Below are 19721 nucleotides of genomic sequence, written 5' to 3' on the forward strand. Positions count from 1 at the left end.
TAATAACTGTCAATTAAAAGCATGGGCCTGTTTTAAAAAAGGTTGTTTCGATAAATATACTTCAGCGGATGTTACTTACAGACAAACTAGATAAGAACAAGTGACATAAAAACTTGTGTGTGGCTGACATGGTTTGCTGCAGCATGCAAGGTACGTAACATCAAACATTTAAGCTCTCTTTAAACAAAAATTTACAAAACATAGAATTCAGTGAAACGTGCCACAATTGTATGGGGAAAAGTTCCTTATAGTGCCTTGAGGACTGCATATCGAGAAGACGTTGCGGAATGCCCTTGGGGCTCTGTTGCGCGGTACTGGTTGTCTAAATGACTAAGAATCGGCGGATTGGGTTTTGAAAGCAACGCATATTAGTCGGACATTACTAATACATTTTAAGGCGAGGAAACTAGTGCAAGCACCTTAATCAACAGGAGGGTTTTACGAAAAGCTGGGGGCAAGATTACAAAAAATGGCGACACGCAACGACAATCTTGACAGAAGCATGTGCAGAAACAGAAATAGTTCTCTTGGCATTGATACATTCTCACAGAGAACAAGGCAAGAGTATCTTCAAGACCTAGAGCATTCTTTAGACAACCACGTCAATTGCAGTCGCTGGGTTAGTGTCCAACATTTTCAGCGTGTAATGAGTCATCCAGGAAACATCTAGGCAGCATTATGTGATTTTTATCAATCAAGCCCACGAACAGAAAAAAGCCAAAGTCACTAGAGGGGTTTTGGAGCTAACGAAGAACCCATCCCGTCTAATAGTGCACGTGCACTTTTAAAGAATCGGATTGGGAAATGACACTACAATTTACAACCTCGTTCCATTTTAAACGTTCCGTAAAGAGGTAATGAATAAAACTACGAAATCAATCACCCGACCATTAAGAGGAATTGACTGCCATTATTTACCACAAGTCTTTTGTCAGAAAATCGAATCAAAGCAAGCGGGCATGACGTATGGCGGTATATCAGTAGCCAGTAACGTAAAGACAACCTTAGCATATTATTCGCCCAAGTCTACCCAAAGAAACGCAAGATACCGGGAAAACCGGTTGAATGTGAAGTGTTTAACGGTAACGCCCTGATTTACAATCCTAGCCAAACGTTACACAATTATTTTCAGAGTATTCAGAACAAATCTTTCTGCCATTTCTCAGGCGGGAACTGAAAACTGTCAATTAAGTGGAGGTAGTGTAGGATCGCTGTCTGCCAGACAGAGCGAGGAATGGCACAAAGGAGAAATATAGGCCTGGTGCTCAAGTAAATGTTGCCCCCTATAGGAAAGAACTGGAATGCCTTCTTTGCGATACCAAAAACAAACTTTCTTTCAAAAGATGGGACTCATGTAGAATGAGAACACTCAAAAGAAAGGGGATGGCACAAAAGAGTACTTCGGTAGTTGCAAAGGGTAGCGACAAATTGATGATGGACTTCATTTATAAACATGTGTAAAGAAGCGGATATCAGAGAAATAGTTTATTTGTTTGACGCTCTTGAAAATGGGCAGAGCAAAATTGAAATTTGAACAGTGGACACGGAATTGGTCTTGGCGCTGTTGCACTGGTTGGCCAATTCTTTAATATACAAGGGAAGTCTCCGCGAGTAAACTGGCATGTCGGTGGCGTTTGGAATTGGTACACATTTTCTGAGAAGTCAATTACGATTCTGTGGAAATTTAGGTATGGAGCAATCAAAGTCAATTCCGATCCTGCATTTCACGTCTTTTGTTGGGCTGCGATACAAATTTGCCTTTTTGTGAAGCCTTTCCTTACTTAAAACAAAGCAAGTTCGTTACAGTTAGCTGTTCTTCAGCACACTCAGAAACTAAAGAGAGATTGACAGTACATAATTATAAGTAAGTAGAAAACCGAATTACAATTACATCTTTAAATTTTTTTTTAACAGGAAGTAATTTGTTTTTCATGATGCTTTGCTAACAATATTCAAAGAGCTGCATACCAGGCTGGGGTTTTGGCCGTGTGTACAGAGCCTAATAAATTTTTCACTAAAAACCTGAAGGTGGACGTGGAAAGAAAATAATTTGCAAGTCAGTGCGTGGCAATTCCGGAGGAGGCAGGAATAGCATTCAAACAGCCACTTAAAATCAAACTGTTCCTCAAAGTGTAGCTGGAGTGGGCGTTTTCCATCAATTTGATAAAAGTATCACAAAAAAGGAATCTTAACACTATCCAGACCAGGGGGGCGGAAAGTGCCCGCGCCGACTTTGAACGTTTATAACTTTTTCAACATTCAACCAAACACTGCCAAGCTTTGCAACTTTATCTAAAATATATTTAGAAATAATTTGATATGACAGGTTGTTGTGTCAGAGACTTGATGTTGCCATGGAAACGGCATTTTGAGAGAAATGTTTTACCAAATTTGTAATTTTTGTGTTTTTATAGATAAAAATTAACTTTTAATGCAGTTATTTTTACCTCTTGTGTATTTTTTGCACCATTTTATTGTTTTCAGTACTTTTTAGTAATTTTTGGCGGTTTTCTTACGTTTTGGAAAAATTTTCAAATCCAAGATGGCGGATCGAAGATGACAAATATGTTGTCGATTTTTGTGATGACGTAATTTTCCTTTCTCGCGATCCATGTTTTTGAAGCATCGGATTTTCTTAAAGCCCATGCCTCAAAGACTACGTGTGCCAAATTTGGTTCTTTTGTCCGGCGTGTAACGATAATTTTGCTAACCCACTAGACTAATATAAAAGGAGTCATTTTTTCACCTTAATTAGACCACCTGTTTTATCATTTTTGTTCCAATTATTTTTGTCATTTGAATTGACCAACCATGCATAAAACCAAAACATTCGTAATTGTTTTGTTGCGTGCAAACAAGTTGTAGGCTGCTTGTCACGAGTTAAGAGGACTGATCATACGATCGTTTGCCTAACAAAAGAAGCTTACATAATGGAATTTTATTTGTTAGGTGAATACGTGACGTAAATCATAAATACACTGGCCATTGTTTTGAATGTTTTGTGCGTGGGGTGACACATGAGTGACGAAAGTTATTTTCATGACCCGTCGAAAAGGGGAAACAAAAATTGCTTCGAGAAATCGGAAAGTTTGAGAAATCGGGAGTAAAATTACAGAGACTGTACCATCCAAGGGAAACGAAAACTGGTTCGAGAAAATCGGGAGTTTCGAGAAACCGAGGGTTCGAACGGGACGTGCATTTTTCAAACGTAACGCAATGCATGTTATAGCTCCAGCTGACTTGGCGAAATAAAAAGTAAAGAAAAAAACGCACGTAGAGTAAGAAATGGTTCAGCATCCTTCTTTTTTTTATCCCGAGCTATAAAGATAGGTAGAATATGTTTTGATTTTATATTCCAGAATACTTGATCATCACATGATCGAGCGTGACCAGCGTCGGGACGTTGAGACAAAGCCCCCTCACATCCCCTGTGGAGAACGTTTGGTCATCATATGACAATGCACGTGACTTTCCAATGATAAATATAAAATTTCTTGACGGGAAGTGAATGACTGAATTGCTTTATTGAGAGAGGCTGAAAGAGCCTAAGTGACTAAATTTTAATTGGAAAGAAGGTAAGGAGCTTCTTGTGACCGAAGAAATAACGTATTTTTGGCGTTCTAAACCTCACTGTCAACAGAAAAGCTACCGTGTTTTCGTGATAGAGGTAGTTTCCCGGAGGTATCACCCTGCGAGCAGAGCCCCTTCTTTTTCCACTGATATACTTGAGAAGAAGGGGCTCTGCAAGAATCGCAATCTCGTCCCCAGAGGCCGCGATCCTTCTGGTCTGCGCCAGGAATCGGGACGTTGAGTTTCCCGACCGCTGGTCAAGGGGAACACAGGCTCTGGGGACGAGACATTCTCGGGATCGCGGCCTCTGGGGACGAGAATGGGGACGAGATTGCAAGAATCGTGTAAAATCTTTGTTGAGCATGCGCGAGGTTTACGCGATGCTTGCGCGTTTAGCTTGCGCGAGGACCACTTAATCTTAGCCTGCGCGGGCGGAATAGCGTGTCGGATCGTACACGACATTGTGAACAAAGTGTTTGTTTTACAAGTTCTTTTTTTTCGAAAAGCGTCTGAGTTCCCTCAGTAAAAACACGTCAAGCACCGCTTGAGGTCGTATTAGTGACTTTATGGTAGAGATGTGCTATTTAAACCGTGAAATTTCTTCTTGGTTTGCGAAAAAACGAGATCTTAAATGATCCACAAGCTGCACACGCGCAAAAACGGTAGCAGATGACGAGAGCAATCGTCAGCTCTAGTGCTTTCGAGAGCGTACTGTGGGCTCCGTCTTGGCCATTAGTTTTTGCAAAAATTAATGCCCGCGCAGCAAAACCCGGTTTAATCCGGACTGACCAAAGAAATGACACGATTCACGCAGAGCCTCTTTCGACTTCCCAAATCTCAACCGTAGGGAAGTTAAAAGAGGCTCTGCTCGTAGGGTGCGGAGGTATATAAACGTCGACGTAAATCAACTAAAGACAATTAAGCTTACAGTTCTTTCAAATTTCGTTTACCATGGCCCGGTGTGTTGAAGCAAAGCCAAAACTGACATGGAGAACTCGAATATCATACGGAGTTGGTCACATTCTAAACGATCTCTGCGCTTCGATGTGGTTCACGTATCTCCTCGTGTACCTTCACAAGGTCGTAGAGTTTTCAAACGTGGCTGCGGGAACATTGCTGCTGATCGGACAAGTCGCCGATGCCCTGGCTACTCCATTTGTTGGAGTAGAGTCTGACAAAACTGGTGATTGTAAATATGGCCGGAGAAAAGTATGGCATTTGGTTGGAGTTCTGTGTGTTGCGTGTTCGTTTCCATTCGTTTTCAACCTGTGCATCCACTGTGAAAATGCGTCAACTTGGGCTCTGTTTATGTACTATGTTCCATTCATTGTGATATTCCAGTTTGGTTGGGCTTCTACGCAGATCTCTCATTTAAGTTTGATTCCAGAACTGACAGACAGCGAGAACGAAAAAGTTACTTTGAATGCAATTAGGTAAGACAACTGAAACCAAAATATCTGTAAATACGATATATAAACACTCTTTAGAATTTTAATAGATTTATTTTAATAGATTTTTATTTGCCAAAATACTTAAGCTGAACGTTGTAATTTTGTAGTGATATTTACTCGTTTGGTAATATTAAATTATTTTAGAGCTGATACCATTTTGTCTACGATTCCCATGTACATGTACAGCCTATTATGTAATAGGTTTAAAGCGTTAGGTTCTGTTTACTTAGGGCTATTTACATGGACAGAGGATTATCCTAGTGCTAGGATCACCTGAGCAATTTTGACATGTTTTCAGCTTTCAGTTTACATGCGAAAGATTGCATTTGGCCATCATGCTAGGATCAAGGCCATTCCATTTAATACCCCCCCCCCCCAACCCCCGTCTTGACAAGACTCTTTAAAGGTTCTTTGTGGCCATTTCTGAGGGGGTAGCTCCATTGTCATTATTTGATCTTTCATATATTCTGAAGGGGTCAGGGAGAAAGTTGGCTTTCTTCTGGTGGGGTTCATAAAAATCGATGTATTTCTGAGAGGGCAACATGTTAACACTTTGATATTTGAATAGCTTGATGCAAAACTATGCTTAGTGACTTTTAAGATAAAAAATCGTTTTTTCCTTCAAACGCGCCTGAATTTTTGCTCAAACGTGCCAGAATTTTTGCGTGTGGTCTTCGATTAAATAAAAATTCGTTGTCCTTTTGTTTGGGGGGGGGGGGGGGATTTATTCGCTCGCTCAAAAACGGGATCTGGAAATGAATTTCTTAAACTACTTTGTGACGTAAGCTTACGTTTGAATTATTTTGGCGTGCGAAGCCGAGGCAACGAGACTTTCAATCAGACCAGTTGAAAACTCACCTTACGCATTAGAAGTCCGCTTATTTTCGCTCATTTGACACATACTTGCGCCCGTCTGGTGGTGAAAGGACATCATTAAGTCTGGAAACCCGTAAGCCACTAGCATATCTCAAAGAAGCGAGATGTGTTGCTGCCTGAAGATTGCTAAGCCCTGCCAAGACTGGCGGTAAACTTGGCTTTCGAAGGCGCATTGAGCCAGCTGGTGAGGTCTAGAAGCAACTTCTGTTCCAAAAAATGTTATTTTCTCGAAGTTTTGGCTCATTTGCCTCGTGTTGCCGCGTTGAACGTTTGGAAATAAGGAGGTGCTTTTAGACTTTTAAAAATTCTCTTAGATTTGGCGATAGGACTTCCCGTATTTCAGCTACTCAGGGATATCCCATAATAATCTTTAATGGATACGTCATTCAATACGCATTGTCACAATAAACAAAGTTCGTTCAGCACGGCAAAGACGGAAAACGCTCACTCAATCAACAGAACACAACAGAATCGACAGAAAAGGATAATTTTTACCAAGAAAAGCAACAAATTGCTTCATTTCGACAAAAAATAGCCCTAAGCTGCGATCCTTTCCAGGAATAAAAGGCCTGAATGTTTAAAAGAACGATCGTTGCTTGTGAGTCAAGATCAAATTGCGTAACCATTACGCATGACTACGGAGAGAAACTGGGGAAAAGCGAAAACATATTATGGATTAACCTTTAGCAGCCTAAATTTGCTGACTGAAAACGAAACATTGAACATTTGGCGAGTGCATTTGTGGTTAGAAGCTGGCGAGAGGAAAGGGCAATGGCGTAAGTCGTTTTTGTTTAAGTAGTTCTCGTTCATTTTGCTATATATTTTTCACTTCTTTTCACTGTTCAGTCGCTCAAGTTTGTCGATCGGTCAAGTTCAATGTTTATATAACATTCGTGACACTTAACCCTAACCTTAACACTAGCTGACCCTAACTTTACTTTACTGTAACTGCTAAGTTTAATCCTCTTTCTCTCTTTGCCGCGTGTTATTGTTTTAAAGTGACCATAGTTCTAGTTTTTCTCGAAGACAAGGTGCAAACCAGAAATTTTAATTCGAGGACAATGTTTTTCCATTAAATTGAAGACCACATGCAAAAATTCGGGCACGTTTGAAGGAAAAACGATTTTTCATCCTAAAAGTCACTTAGCATAGTTTTGCATCAAGCTATTCATTTGATCTTTTTAGGGGCAATGATTTAACTTTCAAACCTGACTTTATGTCTTTGCTCTACAGATATGCTGGTACAGTTTCGTCAAATATTTTTGTATTCCTGGTAACTTGGGTTCTTATAACTACAGAAGGCAAAGGATCAGCAAAACTTGCTCCTTCTGACTCAACAGCTTTCATGGTCAGTGTTAAGAATTTTCTTTCTAATTTCTGCAACTAAACCTTTTCCTACATTAAAGTTTTTAGGTGTGAAGAATGCATTCTAACAAAAAGTTACCTGAAACCAATTCTAATATGGCAAAAATTGCAGTGGGATCTGGAGGAGAACATCTGGACAACCAGCCACATCCCCTTTAATGTCTTCTACCTATCGTGCATAACTCTGGGATTCAAGCCACTTGGGGAGGGGGGGCACTGGGTATATGTTTGGGTGCAGGTTTACTACTGCTACCTGTCAACAACGATGCCGATCAAAAACTCTCTGATTTCTATACCCTATCCCAGACTAAACTGCTTGAAAACCATTCCCTTCACAGTGGCACATACCAGTATCCATATATGGGAGTGTCTACCCCCACCCCACCCCCTCCCCCCTCGGCCTCTTGCCTAGGCCAAATTTAATGACTCCCTTATCTTAGCTTTGCCCGGGCAGTGGTTTTATTCACTAATAGTGAATTCAAAATGGTTTACAAAAATGATGTTATAGCAACTGTCAATATAAATCTTGTGTGTGTTCGCATAAATAAGGCCTCTGTGTGACACAGGTCATGAAAGAAAAAGGTATTGGTGACATCAGAGTCTGATACCAATTTCTTTGACTCCACAATGACATTTTTATGGCTATTTATGCCCAGTTCTAAACTTGGCTTCCGCATTTCTTTTTAAGCGATGACGTGCACTGATGACGTCATCGCTTTAATGCAGGCACCCGATCGACTGGATCCGTTTAGCGCAATTGAACAGAAATCAAGTTTAACTTAATAACAAGAAATCGCCGCGTAGAACACAAAAGCAAAATACTCCCGTGCAGTTAGAATGGAACACTACAATGTATAAACGAAAGAGACCAAATTTTATATGATGGGATTTATTAGATTTAGTAGACAGAAATTTTTTAATTCTTAGAAGATACAGGGCCGTTGTGAGCAAGAGACCGTTTGACCTTTCTTGCAGCTTAAAAGCTAGCTCCTGCGTATCGTATGTCGTTTATCGCAAGTCACGCAATAATATAACGTAATCTTTGTTGAGTCAACATAGGGAAATCTAAAAAAAATATATAAAATAAAATATTTCTGTTGTACAATTGAGCGACTGTGATCTACGAAGAAAATGTATCTTTAACTTTGCATCCTTGAGCTGTAAATTCATAACTACTGTATTTTTTTGAATTCCATCAGATCCTTAGAACTATGCTATTTATACAATCACTAACATTGCTTCTTAGGTTTAAAATATGTAAGCTGCAGTTGGATAACAGTCTTAATCACGAACAAGGCGTCAGCTACTTTTATTTACGTTAAGTTTTTGACAAATTTCCTCAGAAAATTATGTAAGACCCCTTGTGAAATGTCATCGCTTCTGCATGTATTACATGCCGTTTATTTCAGTATGTTGTATTTATTGTGGTGGGTACTGGTCTCCTGTTCATGCTCATATTCCATGTTGGATTGAAAGAGCCACCAAGAGCATGTACATATGCACTTGCATGTGAAGGAAGTAAGAGGAGTGCTGGAAATTGGATACACTGGTTTAAAGAAATCCAGTTCTATCAGGTTTGTGTTAAAAACAAAAATCAACAAAATAGCTAACATCATATTAAAGAATTCTACTAATTATATGGTAGACCCAGGGGGGGTACTCCGGGATCCAAGTGACGGAGATGTGCGAAGGATTTTTTTTTGGGGTTGAAATTTTCGATTCCGGGATTTTTTTGGGTAGGAGAATTTGGCAGGTATTTTTTTGGGTGACTTGATTTAAATAAGGGATTTTTTTGGGTATTAAAATCAAACTAAAGTGCCTTGGCGCGGCCTTTGCAATTTGACTAGGGATTTTTTGGGGGGTTTTTTTTTTGGTCCAGGGATTTTTTTGGGTAATGTCGGGAGACTTAGGGATTTTTTTGGGTCCTGAGTTTTGCCTCCATTCAATCATCCCCGTCACTTTGATCCCGGAGTACCCCCCCTGGGATGGTAGAAAGTATGAAGGTCCTAAAATAAGCACATAAATGTGGATTCCTCCTTCCTTGCCGACTGTAGGCTACCCATTTATTTTTAACGAGTATTAAGTATGCATTCGAGTTTAGTGGCCCATCAGGTGGAGCTTATCCCGGTTTCGGTAGCATGAGTGACAAGGAGTATTTCTACTCCCACCTGTATGGGATACTAGTCAATCACTCAGGGTTATGCCCAGCTGTAAATTCTCCGCTACCTATTTATACACATGGGTGAAGAGAGGCACTATCATGAGAGTAAAGTGTCTTTCCCAAGAACACAATCATGTCAATGCAGTGCACCGGCCAGGGCTAGAACCAGGAATGCTTGATCCAGAGTCCAGGACAGTAACCATTAGGCCACCACACCTCCCAAAAAAGTTGTCTTTTACTCTGATCAGTTTGGAAACTTTGATAATCTGAATATGATTTCCCTGACTTGACAATTATCCAGATGAAGAATTAACAATTTGTGACCATTCTTGATTAAAAAATACAGTGGATGGTGAATAAATGAGAAATAATTTGATAATAGTCTTGTTTTAAATGCAGGTATTTTATAAATTTCTTTTATTGCAGGTGGCTTTGCTGTACATGTGCACTCGTCTTATTGTTAACATTACACAAGTGTATATCCCGATGTATACTCTGGAAACACTGTCCCTTAGCAAGGTATGGAACCTTTTTATTATTTAAAAGATTTTCATGAACACTTTTATCTGATTGGTTAAATTCTTTTGCACGTTTCTGATCTGTACTAACTCTCACTTGTAGATAGTCTTCAAAAGTTTTAAGTATATTGTTGTTATATTCATTTTTAGTTTTTTCTGTTTTAGGACACCATTGCCAAAATTCCCTTAGTTATCTATGTCAGTGGTTTCCTGTCAACATTCCTTACAAAGCCATTGAATAAATGCTATGGAAGGAAGGTATGTACACATAGTTATTATTCCTATCTGGGAGAAACTTTTTTCGTGTCAGGTTGTGCATGTTGTGGCTGAAGTCTTTGGTTTAAATTTTTTCAAACCAGTTTGATTTTTATTTCGATCATTTGTCTATCCTCATCATCATAATCTGAAACAAAGGGAAATAAAAATCAAATTTAAACCACAACATGTACTTAATTGTATATCTAGGAACAATGGTCTGTAGGTAGCCATTATAGATCAAGGAACATTAAGTGAAAGGACTCTTGAAAAATATTGAGGTGATAATCATCATCTTCATGTAAATTTGCAATAAATTAATATCTTCAAGCAGTTTAAATGTTATTACTGAGTGCTTTTCATGTTTGCTTTTAGGGGACATTTTTTCTTGGTCTACTTATGATAGGAGGAGTGAGGTAAGCCAGTCCTCAATTGATTTATAAAAGCAAGTGTTCAGTAATAACAAACAAAATATTACATCTTACATTTCTGTCAAGCTTAACATCATTTCTTTTCAAGCATTCGTACTCATCAAAAAAACTAATCTGAGAAGTACATGTATGCAGGAAGTTTGACACACTGGAACCTACATTGTACCCGGTAGTAACATTTGCATATGGTCTACATGTAGCTCCCCCAAATCTTCCTGAGTAGTTTAGAAGTAGCATGTCTGATGAGTGTGTTAAAGATAACAAATTTGGCTTCTGTGTCACCAGCTGATTTTTTTCTAACAGAAAAAATTAACGAAAACTAAAAATTAAAAAAATGGATATGGACATGACCTTACCTTAAGAAGTAATGGTAGAACCCTGAAATATATATTTAGACTTTTTTCTCACAATTTCTTTCTGGGATACACAGTGTTTGCCATAACCTGTTATGTGTTATTTATGGATTATCCACAGCTTATGGATGTGGTTCATTGATAAGAACAACTACACAGCTACATACGGAGCTGCTGCATTACTAGGTGTTGGTGGTTCTACCCTGCTTGTCACTGCCTTGACAATGTTAGCAGATCTTATTGGAGAAAATGTGGTAAGTGACCTGTCAATGATTTGTGAGTTTACTTGAAGGAAGGCTGATCCATGTGATCATGCATGCAATAGCATTCTCACCCTAACAACTCTAACAAGTACTGTTTCAGGAATACCATAAAAGCTCTATGATTCCTTACTGATAAACCCCTTGCAAAGTAAGCCTTCCTGTTTAACTTCAGGTTTAAATGTATTTGCTTGCTGTTTTTGAAAATAAAATACCCCCACATCCAGGAATACAATAGAGCTTTACAGTAAATATAACCCATCTGTAACATGATGATGTTAACTAGTTTTGTGCTTGTGAACTCACTGAAAAGCCCCAGCATTTACAGTGTATGGAGTAGCAATTTTTATTGAGTGTATGTTTTCTGTTATCCCAGGAAACAGGTGCTTTTGTCTATGGAGCCATGAGTTTTACTGACAAATTATCCAATGGAATTGCAGTTCAGCTGATACAGATATTTCATCCATGTAACAAGTTGGGAGAGTGAGTATCATAATTATTGAATATCTGTTTATGGACAGAGGTGAATATTCACAAGTGTTGGCTTACGTTCTCCAGAGAATTCTCAAATTAGTATACAAGCTTTGTGATCAGTACAATTTGACATCAAGACTGCCTTGTTCAAATTGTTCTGTCAGAGCATTTATTGTCAAACAAATGAAAGAAAGAGTAACCTCAGTACTCTTTCTTTAGTTGTTTGCTGTCCTTGTGTTTGAGAACGACTGGTTTTCTTGTACAGCATAGGCTTTATCCGAAGCTTATCACCTGAAAAGCTTCTGGTTTTATGCAGTATCAACTTATGCATTGATAGCAATATGAAGCTTCCAGCTGTACTTATTGCAGAGATGCTAGTCCATCTAAGGCTAACCCAGGTTTCCCGCTGTGATTGAAAAGTCGTACGCAAGATCACAGCACAGTGACCCTGTTCAGTACATACAGCCCAGATCATTCAATGCAGAATATCTATTTAGACCAATGACATTCATGCCATACTTGAAAACATATCCTTTGGTGGTACTGTATGAAAAGCATGAAAAGGAAAATGTCATGTTTCGTTTTGTAAAAAGACTCTGTGCAAAGAATGAAGGGAAGAGTAATGTCTGGTTTGCTTTATTATTGGTCACCTTTGGTAACAACTAGCCTACAAACACATTGTCTGAAGAGTCGCAGAGAACAGTCCCTATCATTAATAATTCCAACATGTGTGCCATTGTTAATATGCAAGTCAAGATTGCATTCATCACAGACTTGTATTTTCCTGCATAAATAGTACATATACTAGGTCATGGTTGCTTGACGTGTTAGTGGACTTGGCGATGTTCCACCCTATGCTGTTTGGTTACCAGTGGGTTGTTTGTTTCTCTATTGGTCGTTTTCTCAACACTGAGTAATTCTTAGGGTACATGTCACATGGATTCATCAAAACCCATTGACAAATGCATGGGACTCAGTTTCCTAAAACTCCTTTCTTTGGTGAAATTCTTACTTGCTCTCATCTGCAGCTTTTGCTTTAATCTTTATTAGACACATGTATCTCTTGATAGGATTGGTATTCTTCATCATCAAAGAATCCAGGTCGGGCGCTTTTTACTGCCCAAATTCTGCAAGCGAGCTTCTTTCTAATAAAGGTTTCGTCCTTGCGGTAATAGAAACAATTGTGCTACTCGACATCTGATCGTCACTTCTTTGCACCATCGTCGTCAACATTATCATCTTGGTCAACGTTTTTTATCACCTTCCTCAGTTTCCTTTGCCTTTGATACTCTTCACCTCAACACATGGTGCCACGCGTATTCTGGTCAGTTCTCTACATCTGCAATCAATCTTAACAACAACAAAAATTCTCGACAAATCGCTAATATCTATTATTGTACCGTGTGGAAATTCAGGCTTGTTCCAAGTGCGGTACACAAGCTGTTCATCTGGAAGGCGTTTGTTTCTTCTCTTTTGGTGTTTAACATTGCAGCAGGTTTTTTGAATACGTCTTGTAACAAGATTGCAGACTTATACAACTTTATATTGGCATTCGAAACGCTAACAAGTGTCCTCGCTGGTCGACTCGATACTGTGTCTCACAATGTTATCAGACACAATTCTGTCTACTTTGAAGTTGTACATTTCCTTGTTAGGGAATTCAGTGTTAACGTACGTAGCAGAGCGAGTGTGCGAATATTTCAGTGCACTATATATAAAATAAAAAGACCTTAAAATAACGTCTACACTAAATTGTTTCATGCAACGTTGCTGGCTTCAAAAGCTCACTATTAAGGGGGGCATTGTCTAGAGTTCTAGGCAATACCTCCCTTGAAAGTCCTTATAAACAGCTGTAAATCCGTCAGCTCCATTCAGTCATACAATGACTGACTGTCATGCTGCACGTGCTCGTATTCTGAACCTTCAAAAAACGTTGCTTAGCAACACGACGTTATGCTGACGTGACAACTTTAGGGTTGTTCAGAAGTACTTGTGCTATCCTCTCATTGGCCAATAAGAGTCGGAAATTCCTCGAGTACAGTATCTACTCGAGGATTTTCTGCCAACAGCATTTGCTGCTCTGGGTTAGGGGGTAGTGATCATATAACTTAAGTTTTTATTTAAATTACATTGTTGTTGTTTGCTTGCTCGCTTGCTTGCTGCTTCCGCGCTGTACCTAACGGTAACGTAATGCTAATCACTACAGACGGCTAGCTTGCTTGTGTGCCTGTGTGTTAGATAAATTAATTCATGTTGCTTGTCCTGTTTTCATTTAATTTGCGATTCAAGACATGGAGGACTGCATAGTTCTTGGAGTGGAAATGCTACAGCTTCACTTGAAGGAGACGGACATGTTCACCCTCACATGTACGAGTTTATATCACCCACCTTCATTGTTAAATAAGTGTTGTTTTGTTTAACATGTGGCGACTATGCGAATATTTTGTTACTATGCCAGGCGCTAAGGAAACCTTTCGTTATTTTCCCGCAATTCTGCAGCACCCGCACGTTTCAAGTATTGTGATTGGTTTATTTCAGAGGGGGTTTCTAATAACCTCCGAGAATAACGATAGATTTGTTCAACTTCGTGATTGATCGATGAATCTCTCGTGTAGATTTAGCCAATCAAAGGTCAAACGTTGATTTCTCGACCAATCAGCTGCAAACCCCAAAGTGACCTCTAATTAGCGTATGTGACGTCCTGCGCCTTTCTAACCAGCCACACATTTAGAGTTGAACGATCTTTGCTTCATTTGTCAATTTTTTTATTGTTAATTTTCATTTCTGTAGGGCTTGCTGTCCAGCCTGTCATCTGTTCTACAGGGAAGTCATGGTATTTGTTGCTGGTGGAGCGACTATTCTTGCATTTTTCGTTCTCTTGACCATGGTGAAGACAAACATAGGCGAATTTGAAGGTAAAAGGACTTTTTTGATGCACAATTCTTTCAGTAAACGTACATTACTGGTTTTCTAGAACAATTGAAGTAATGGATAAGCTAATTTTGACGTTAAGTTCTCAAACTCATTAATAATTCATCAAGTTAAAAGAAGGAAAATCATAACCGGAAGGAGGTTTTGCCCCATATTAATTAACATAGATTTCTACGATTTTATTTCTCCGTTTACTCTTTAGTTCTTTTTTCGATTGAGAAGATATATCAAACAATCGGGACAGGGTTTCATCGGCTATCAAAACACCTCGAATCTCGTCAAAAATACTCCGCTGCGCGTCCTATTTTTAACTCTCCTACCGAGAAGATTAACTGCCGTTCAACAGCTGACTTTTCGATCGTAAGTTCCTCCTCTTCCCTAATGAATGGCTAACGCTTGAAACGTTAACCCTTTCACTCGCAAACTGTCCTTGTTTATTCGAAGTAAATTGAGTCCAATTGACCACATCCCCCCGTGTTTCAAAGGGACTTTGCAAAACTAGTTTTCGGGATTTTATTTTCAGTTTTGAAACGTGTTCAGAATTTTTAGTCTTGCTATCACCAGCTACATTTAGGGTGTGCAGATTTTTTTCTAGGTTAAATTTAAAAAAGAAAATAGTAGTTAGAATTGGGTAAAAAACAAAAAACAACAAAAAACAACAAAAAAAACACACCGAAATCGAGTAAACCTCGTTTTCGGGGTCTTTCTTTACTCGGCCACAGACCCCACAGTGGTTGAAGTGTAGACCCTGGTAACGACGTTTCAGTTAAAGTAGTTACTAAACGTAAACATGGAAATTTTGTTTTTTAGACTCTGGAGTAAGTGACCCGAATGTTCAAGACAAGCTCCTTGGCCAGACCACTTCAGTTAGTGCATCAAGGTCCATTGGATCTACCACAACCCCGTGCCTTATGTACGAGCCAAAGACTCCGCCTAAGTATGGGGCAATGAACAGCGAATCACCATGCTCGATACAAGAGGATTTTACAAATTCATATAGAAAGCCTGAGAAGAGATGCGAGCGGTAACAGCAGGCTGTAACTGAATGTAATTAGTTATGTTTGCCTCTAAGACCGAGGTGTCTGCCTTTGTGACTAAGGTGCCTGTCTTAAGGAATTGTGATGGAGGACTCTGCCGTTGGAGAACGGGATGCCCGTCTTAAGAACTAAGGCGCTAAAGAGAATGCAGATGAAGGAATTGGCTGAATTACCCCAGAGACCAACTCTAGCTCTGCGGCTTCAGGAGGTGTCCGAATTACAATTGGGCGAAAATACAGGCAAGAGATTTCAAAAGGAAAATAATTTTTGTCGATATCGAATGGACGAAACTAATTTGATAATGATAAATCAGTTCAGAGCAACTGTTTCCTACCGTGCCAAATACAAGTTTTGACAGGAAAAAATTTGCCCATGTGCACAACTAAAAAATCTAAAAATATAAATTAGTGCCCAAACTATTTTCCGAAGGGAATTTAACAGGGAAGATTGTATATTTAATGAAAAGGGTATAAATATATTTAATTTAGTGGGAAATGGGAAGAGAAGAACTCTTTCATTCTTTCACTAGCAAATAAATAAACGGCATCTCTGTACATAATTGCTTAATATAAGCCGGGATAAGTGTTTTCAAGGGAAAAGTGCTTTTTCAAGTTTGGAAAGAATTTTCTATTGAATACAAACATGTTTTTCTTCGATACATGCAAATGAATTAACCGTGCATTGTAGAATTCGATGCATCGTTTGCAAAAGCCAGCCACAATCTGCAAATGCTTGCAGCTTTATATCCTGTGAATAGGGGCTCTCCCACACGACCAGAAGCAAGGTGGGGCGACCATATTCAGAGTCTAGCAGCTTTCTGGCAGTATGAATTAAGGATTCTTGCTGTTTTACAGCGTTTCACCAATTTTGTAACAGTTTATACAGATTAAAAATAAATATTTCGAAACAAAATAACACGCAAAACAGAGAATTTTTAAAAAAGTACAGTATTTAATTAAATTGATTAACTAGAATACAAAGGCGTATTTGTTCTACCTAATGAATTAGAACTTTATGGGGACCATAGATTAATTGAATAAAAGAAGAAAAAAAAGTGAGTGTAGATTCATGTGAGTAGATGACGTTCCTTTCGGGTACCAACCAACTAAAAGTTGATCAGTCGTGGTATGGGTTGACACGCAAGTTGAGAAGCGTTGCAATATGAGATAAAACCAGCGCCCTGTTTAAAACTAGCAGATGTACGATAAATTAAAATACAGTAAAAGAGTAGTTATGCGCTACAAATTAGTTCAATTCTCGAACGTTTCGAGACTTCGTCTCTTCAACAGCGTTAAAAAATGCCGGCATTCTTCCGAGAAGAGACAAGTCTAGAAATGTCCGAGAATATTTTTATTTTAATTTTTCATTGTTTTGATTTAAAACGGCGATGCAGTGAAGGGAGCAATAAGCGAAAAATCGTTGCTGCAAAATATTACCATTTGACTTAAAGAGCGCAGAAAACTTGGCCTCAATCACAGGCTTTCGCCTTCTGACCCTTTTACCCTTCACTTCCTAAGAGATTTTGCTCACGAGAGTCACCTTTAATATATGACTTGGCAATAAATACCTCTTTTTAGCCTAAATTTCAGACGTCTTTCTCTGAGCGACCGGTGGAAGAAGTCTGAAATTCAGGCTAGATCTATTCTTGTGGAACGTGTTTGACCTAGTGCGGGGTAAATTGAGCGGTATAATAGTTTTTTCGCCAGTTCTCTCCCTTACAGTACCACCGCGCCCTGTACTAGTTTTCGCGGATTCAGGATAATACAATCCGGATTCCGTGTTTCGGACTCTTAAGCCTGTCTACAGTTATGCATTCTCGGATTGGTCTCTATCATGTCTCTGCCGCCTTAAGTTTTCTACGCAGTTCGATCAGCCTTGCAGTTTCACGTTTCATGTTTATCTCTAGCTACACAAGGTGGAACCTTGTCGAGTTGTTTTGGCGCCACCAAACGCCATCTTTTCGAATTACGAGACAACGAGATGCTTATGGAATTCTACCTTTCGGGTGGAACAAAGTTAAAGGGAAGAGAGAGTATTGCGCTTTCGGTGTTAAACAAATTCAGATTTGAAGGAGAAGCGGGTTTTTGTGATGTAATCTAGCCTGCGAACAGGCTCCCGAGTGGGGTTTTTACGCGAGCGAAGCGAGCGGAAGAGCGGGGCCTGAGGGGGAGTACTCCCCCTCAGGCCCCGCTCTTCCGCTCGCTTCGCTCGCGTAAAAACCCCACTCGGGAGCCTGTTCGCAGGCTAGATGTAATCTTGGAGGTGGAGGGTCGACAGTTGACAACCCATCATTGCATTTTAGCAGCAAACAGTCAATTCTTTTACTCCATGTTCAGTAGTGGAATGAAGGAGTCAAACCAAAAACGTTTAAGCCTGCAGATGGTATCTTTTACGGCGATGTCACTCATCCTGGATTATTTTTACACCAGGGAAATTTTCATAAATGACGAAAACTTGCTCGATTTGCTGAACGCTTCAAGCTTCTTACTTGTTACGCCTGTGAAAAACGCTTGCATATAGTTTATCTCCCACACTGAGGAGGCGTTGTGAGAATTGTTTAAGTGTCTTGCAGATAGCCAAGCAATTTGGCGCCGACGAACTTGCACAATTAGCGAGAGATACAATTAAGGCTAACTTTTCCATTGTTATGAACAATGAAGAATTTAGTAAATAATAAAGATAGTAAGTTTCAAGCTCGGTGATAAATAGTGAAGAAATTATTCAACATGACACGAGCGTGGGACAAAGAAAAAATGAGTCCCCGACGGGAATCGAACCCATGGCCTCCCAGATACCGGTTGGGCGCTCTAACCAACTAAGTTACGAGAGACTCGTTGTGAGCTGGGCCATTTACTAGGTTGATATGTCATGTTGAATAATTTCAATCGAGTAAACTGTAAAAAGAAACTTGTGCTATAAAAAGGCTGGAAAGACCTTGTTTCTTGGGATATAAATATATAGTTCCTTTTCAAAAAATAAATTTCTATAAATAGTGTACTTTAAGTCAATAATGAACCCCGCGCGAGATCTAATTAACTATCGAGTCATTTTCAATCAGTTCCTAATTAGGTAATTTGCGCTGCTGTGACGCCATTGGACCATAAGACACTCAAAATCAAATGACGCCATTTGGCTCACTTTGACGGCGCAAGTGACGTCATTGTGTTATTCACATCGTTTTCTGGCAGGGGACCCTTGTGGGTGTTTCTGAGCTGTCCTTTTTGCCTCGCGTCACGTGAATAGACGAGTGACACGAGGATAGAACTCTCTGAATTCCTGTGTAATTAATAAGGATTCTTCCTCTTTCCGCAAACTGACACGGTTCGCGGGAAAAATTACAGACAAATGTATGGAAAATTAAAAACGTAACTGAACGCTTTCTAGCCCAGCTGCATCCTTCAAACTTTGCAAATAAAAACTTTGCCTGGTATCATAACTTTGCAATTCATAAGTTGTCCAGAATTCAATTTTTGTAAAATATATTTGCAGTTGGATTTCTATACAAACACTGTAGTTTCTACCCGCTTTGCCTACTCGGCAAGATGGCGTCGAAAACCGTGATAAGGCCATTTGAAAGTTCAAACACAAGAGTCTTACATACGGGCGGAAATCAAGTCTAACAAAGAGATAATAAAACTTTTCTCTTGGTCTAACTCAACAAGAAGTCATCGCAGCGAAAACAAAGCAAACTACACCCGAGCAGTTACAAAGCACTAGCTGTCAAACACAAAATATATAATCGCAAGAGAGAAATTATATTTGATGAGTTCTCGTTGATTTAGAAAGTAGAAATCTGTCTTAACAAGAGGGTACAAGGAAACATTCATTTTTTATGCCAGGGGGTGGGCTGGCAAGAATTGAGGGGGGGGGGTCATGAAAAATCTAGGATGTTCTAAAGGGGGTCAGCTTCAAATGTTGCAGACAAAGAGGTGGACTATCTCTTTTCTTATTAACACTTCTATTCAATAGACCATTTGCATTATGACGTAAACACGCAAAGACTTATGGTTGTTGTAGTAAAGTTCGCGGGAAAACATTA

General features: G+C 39.4%; 1 protein-coding gene across 2 annotated transcripts; it reads left to right on the forward strand.

The window, feature by feature from the left end:
* The first annotated feature begins 3924 nt into the window (after nucleotides 1-3924).
* Nucleotides 3925-17178, forward strand: LOC144659960 (major facilitator superfamily domain-containing protein 12-like). Of its 2 annotated transcripts, XM_078520496.1 has the most exons (11): nucleotides 3925-5003; nucleotides 7131-7245; nucleotides 8672-8836; nucleotides 9850-9942; nucleotides 10107-10199; nucleotides 10572-10612; nucleotides 11102-11234; nucleotides 11617-11723; nucleotides 14004-14081; nucleotides 14505-14629; nucleotides 15456-17178. In XM_078520496.1, the coding sequence occupies exons 1-11, from the start codon at nucleotides 4522-4524 to the stop codon at nucleotides 15671-15673; spliced, it is 1650 nt and encodes a 549-aa protein (XP_078376622.1). In that variant the 5' UTR covers nucleotides 3925-4521; the 3' UTR covers nucleotides 15674-17178. The 2 variants fall into 2 exon arrangements, with proteins under 2 accessions (XP_078376622.1, XP_078376629.1); XM_078520503.1 differs by lacking the exon at nucleotides 14004-14081 and having other exon boundaries at nucleotides 3928-5003.
* Nucleotides 17179-19721: the final 2543 nt, after the last annotated feature.

This window comes from Oculina patagonica, chromosome 1 (assembly GCF_052425735.1).
Source record: "Oculina patagonica isolate OP01 chromosome 1, crgOcupat, whole genome shotgun sequence".
NCBI lineage: Eukaryota > Metazoa > Cnidaria > Anthozoa > Scleractinia > Oculinidae > Oculina > Oculina patagonica.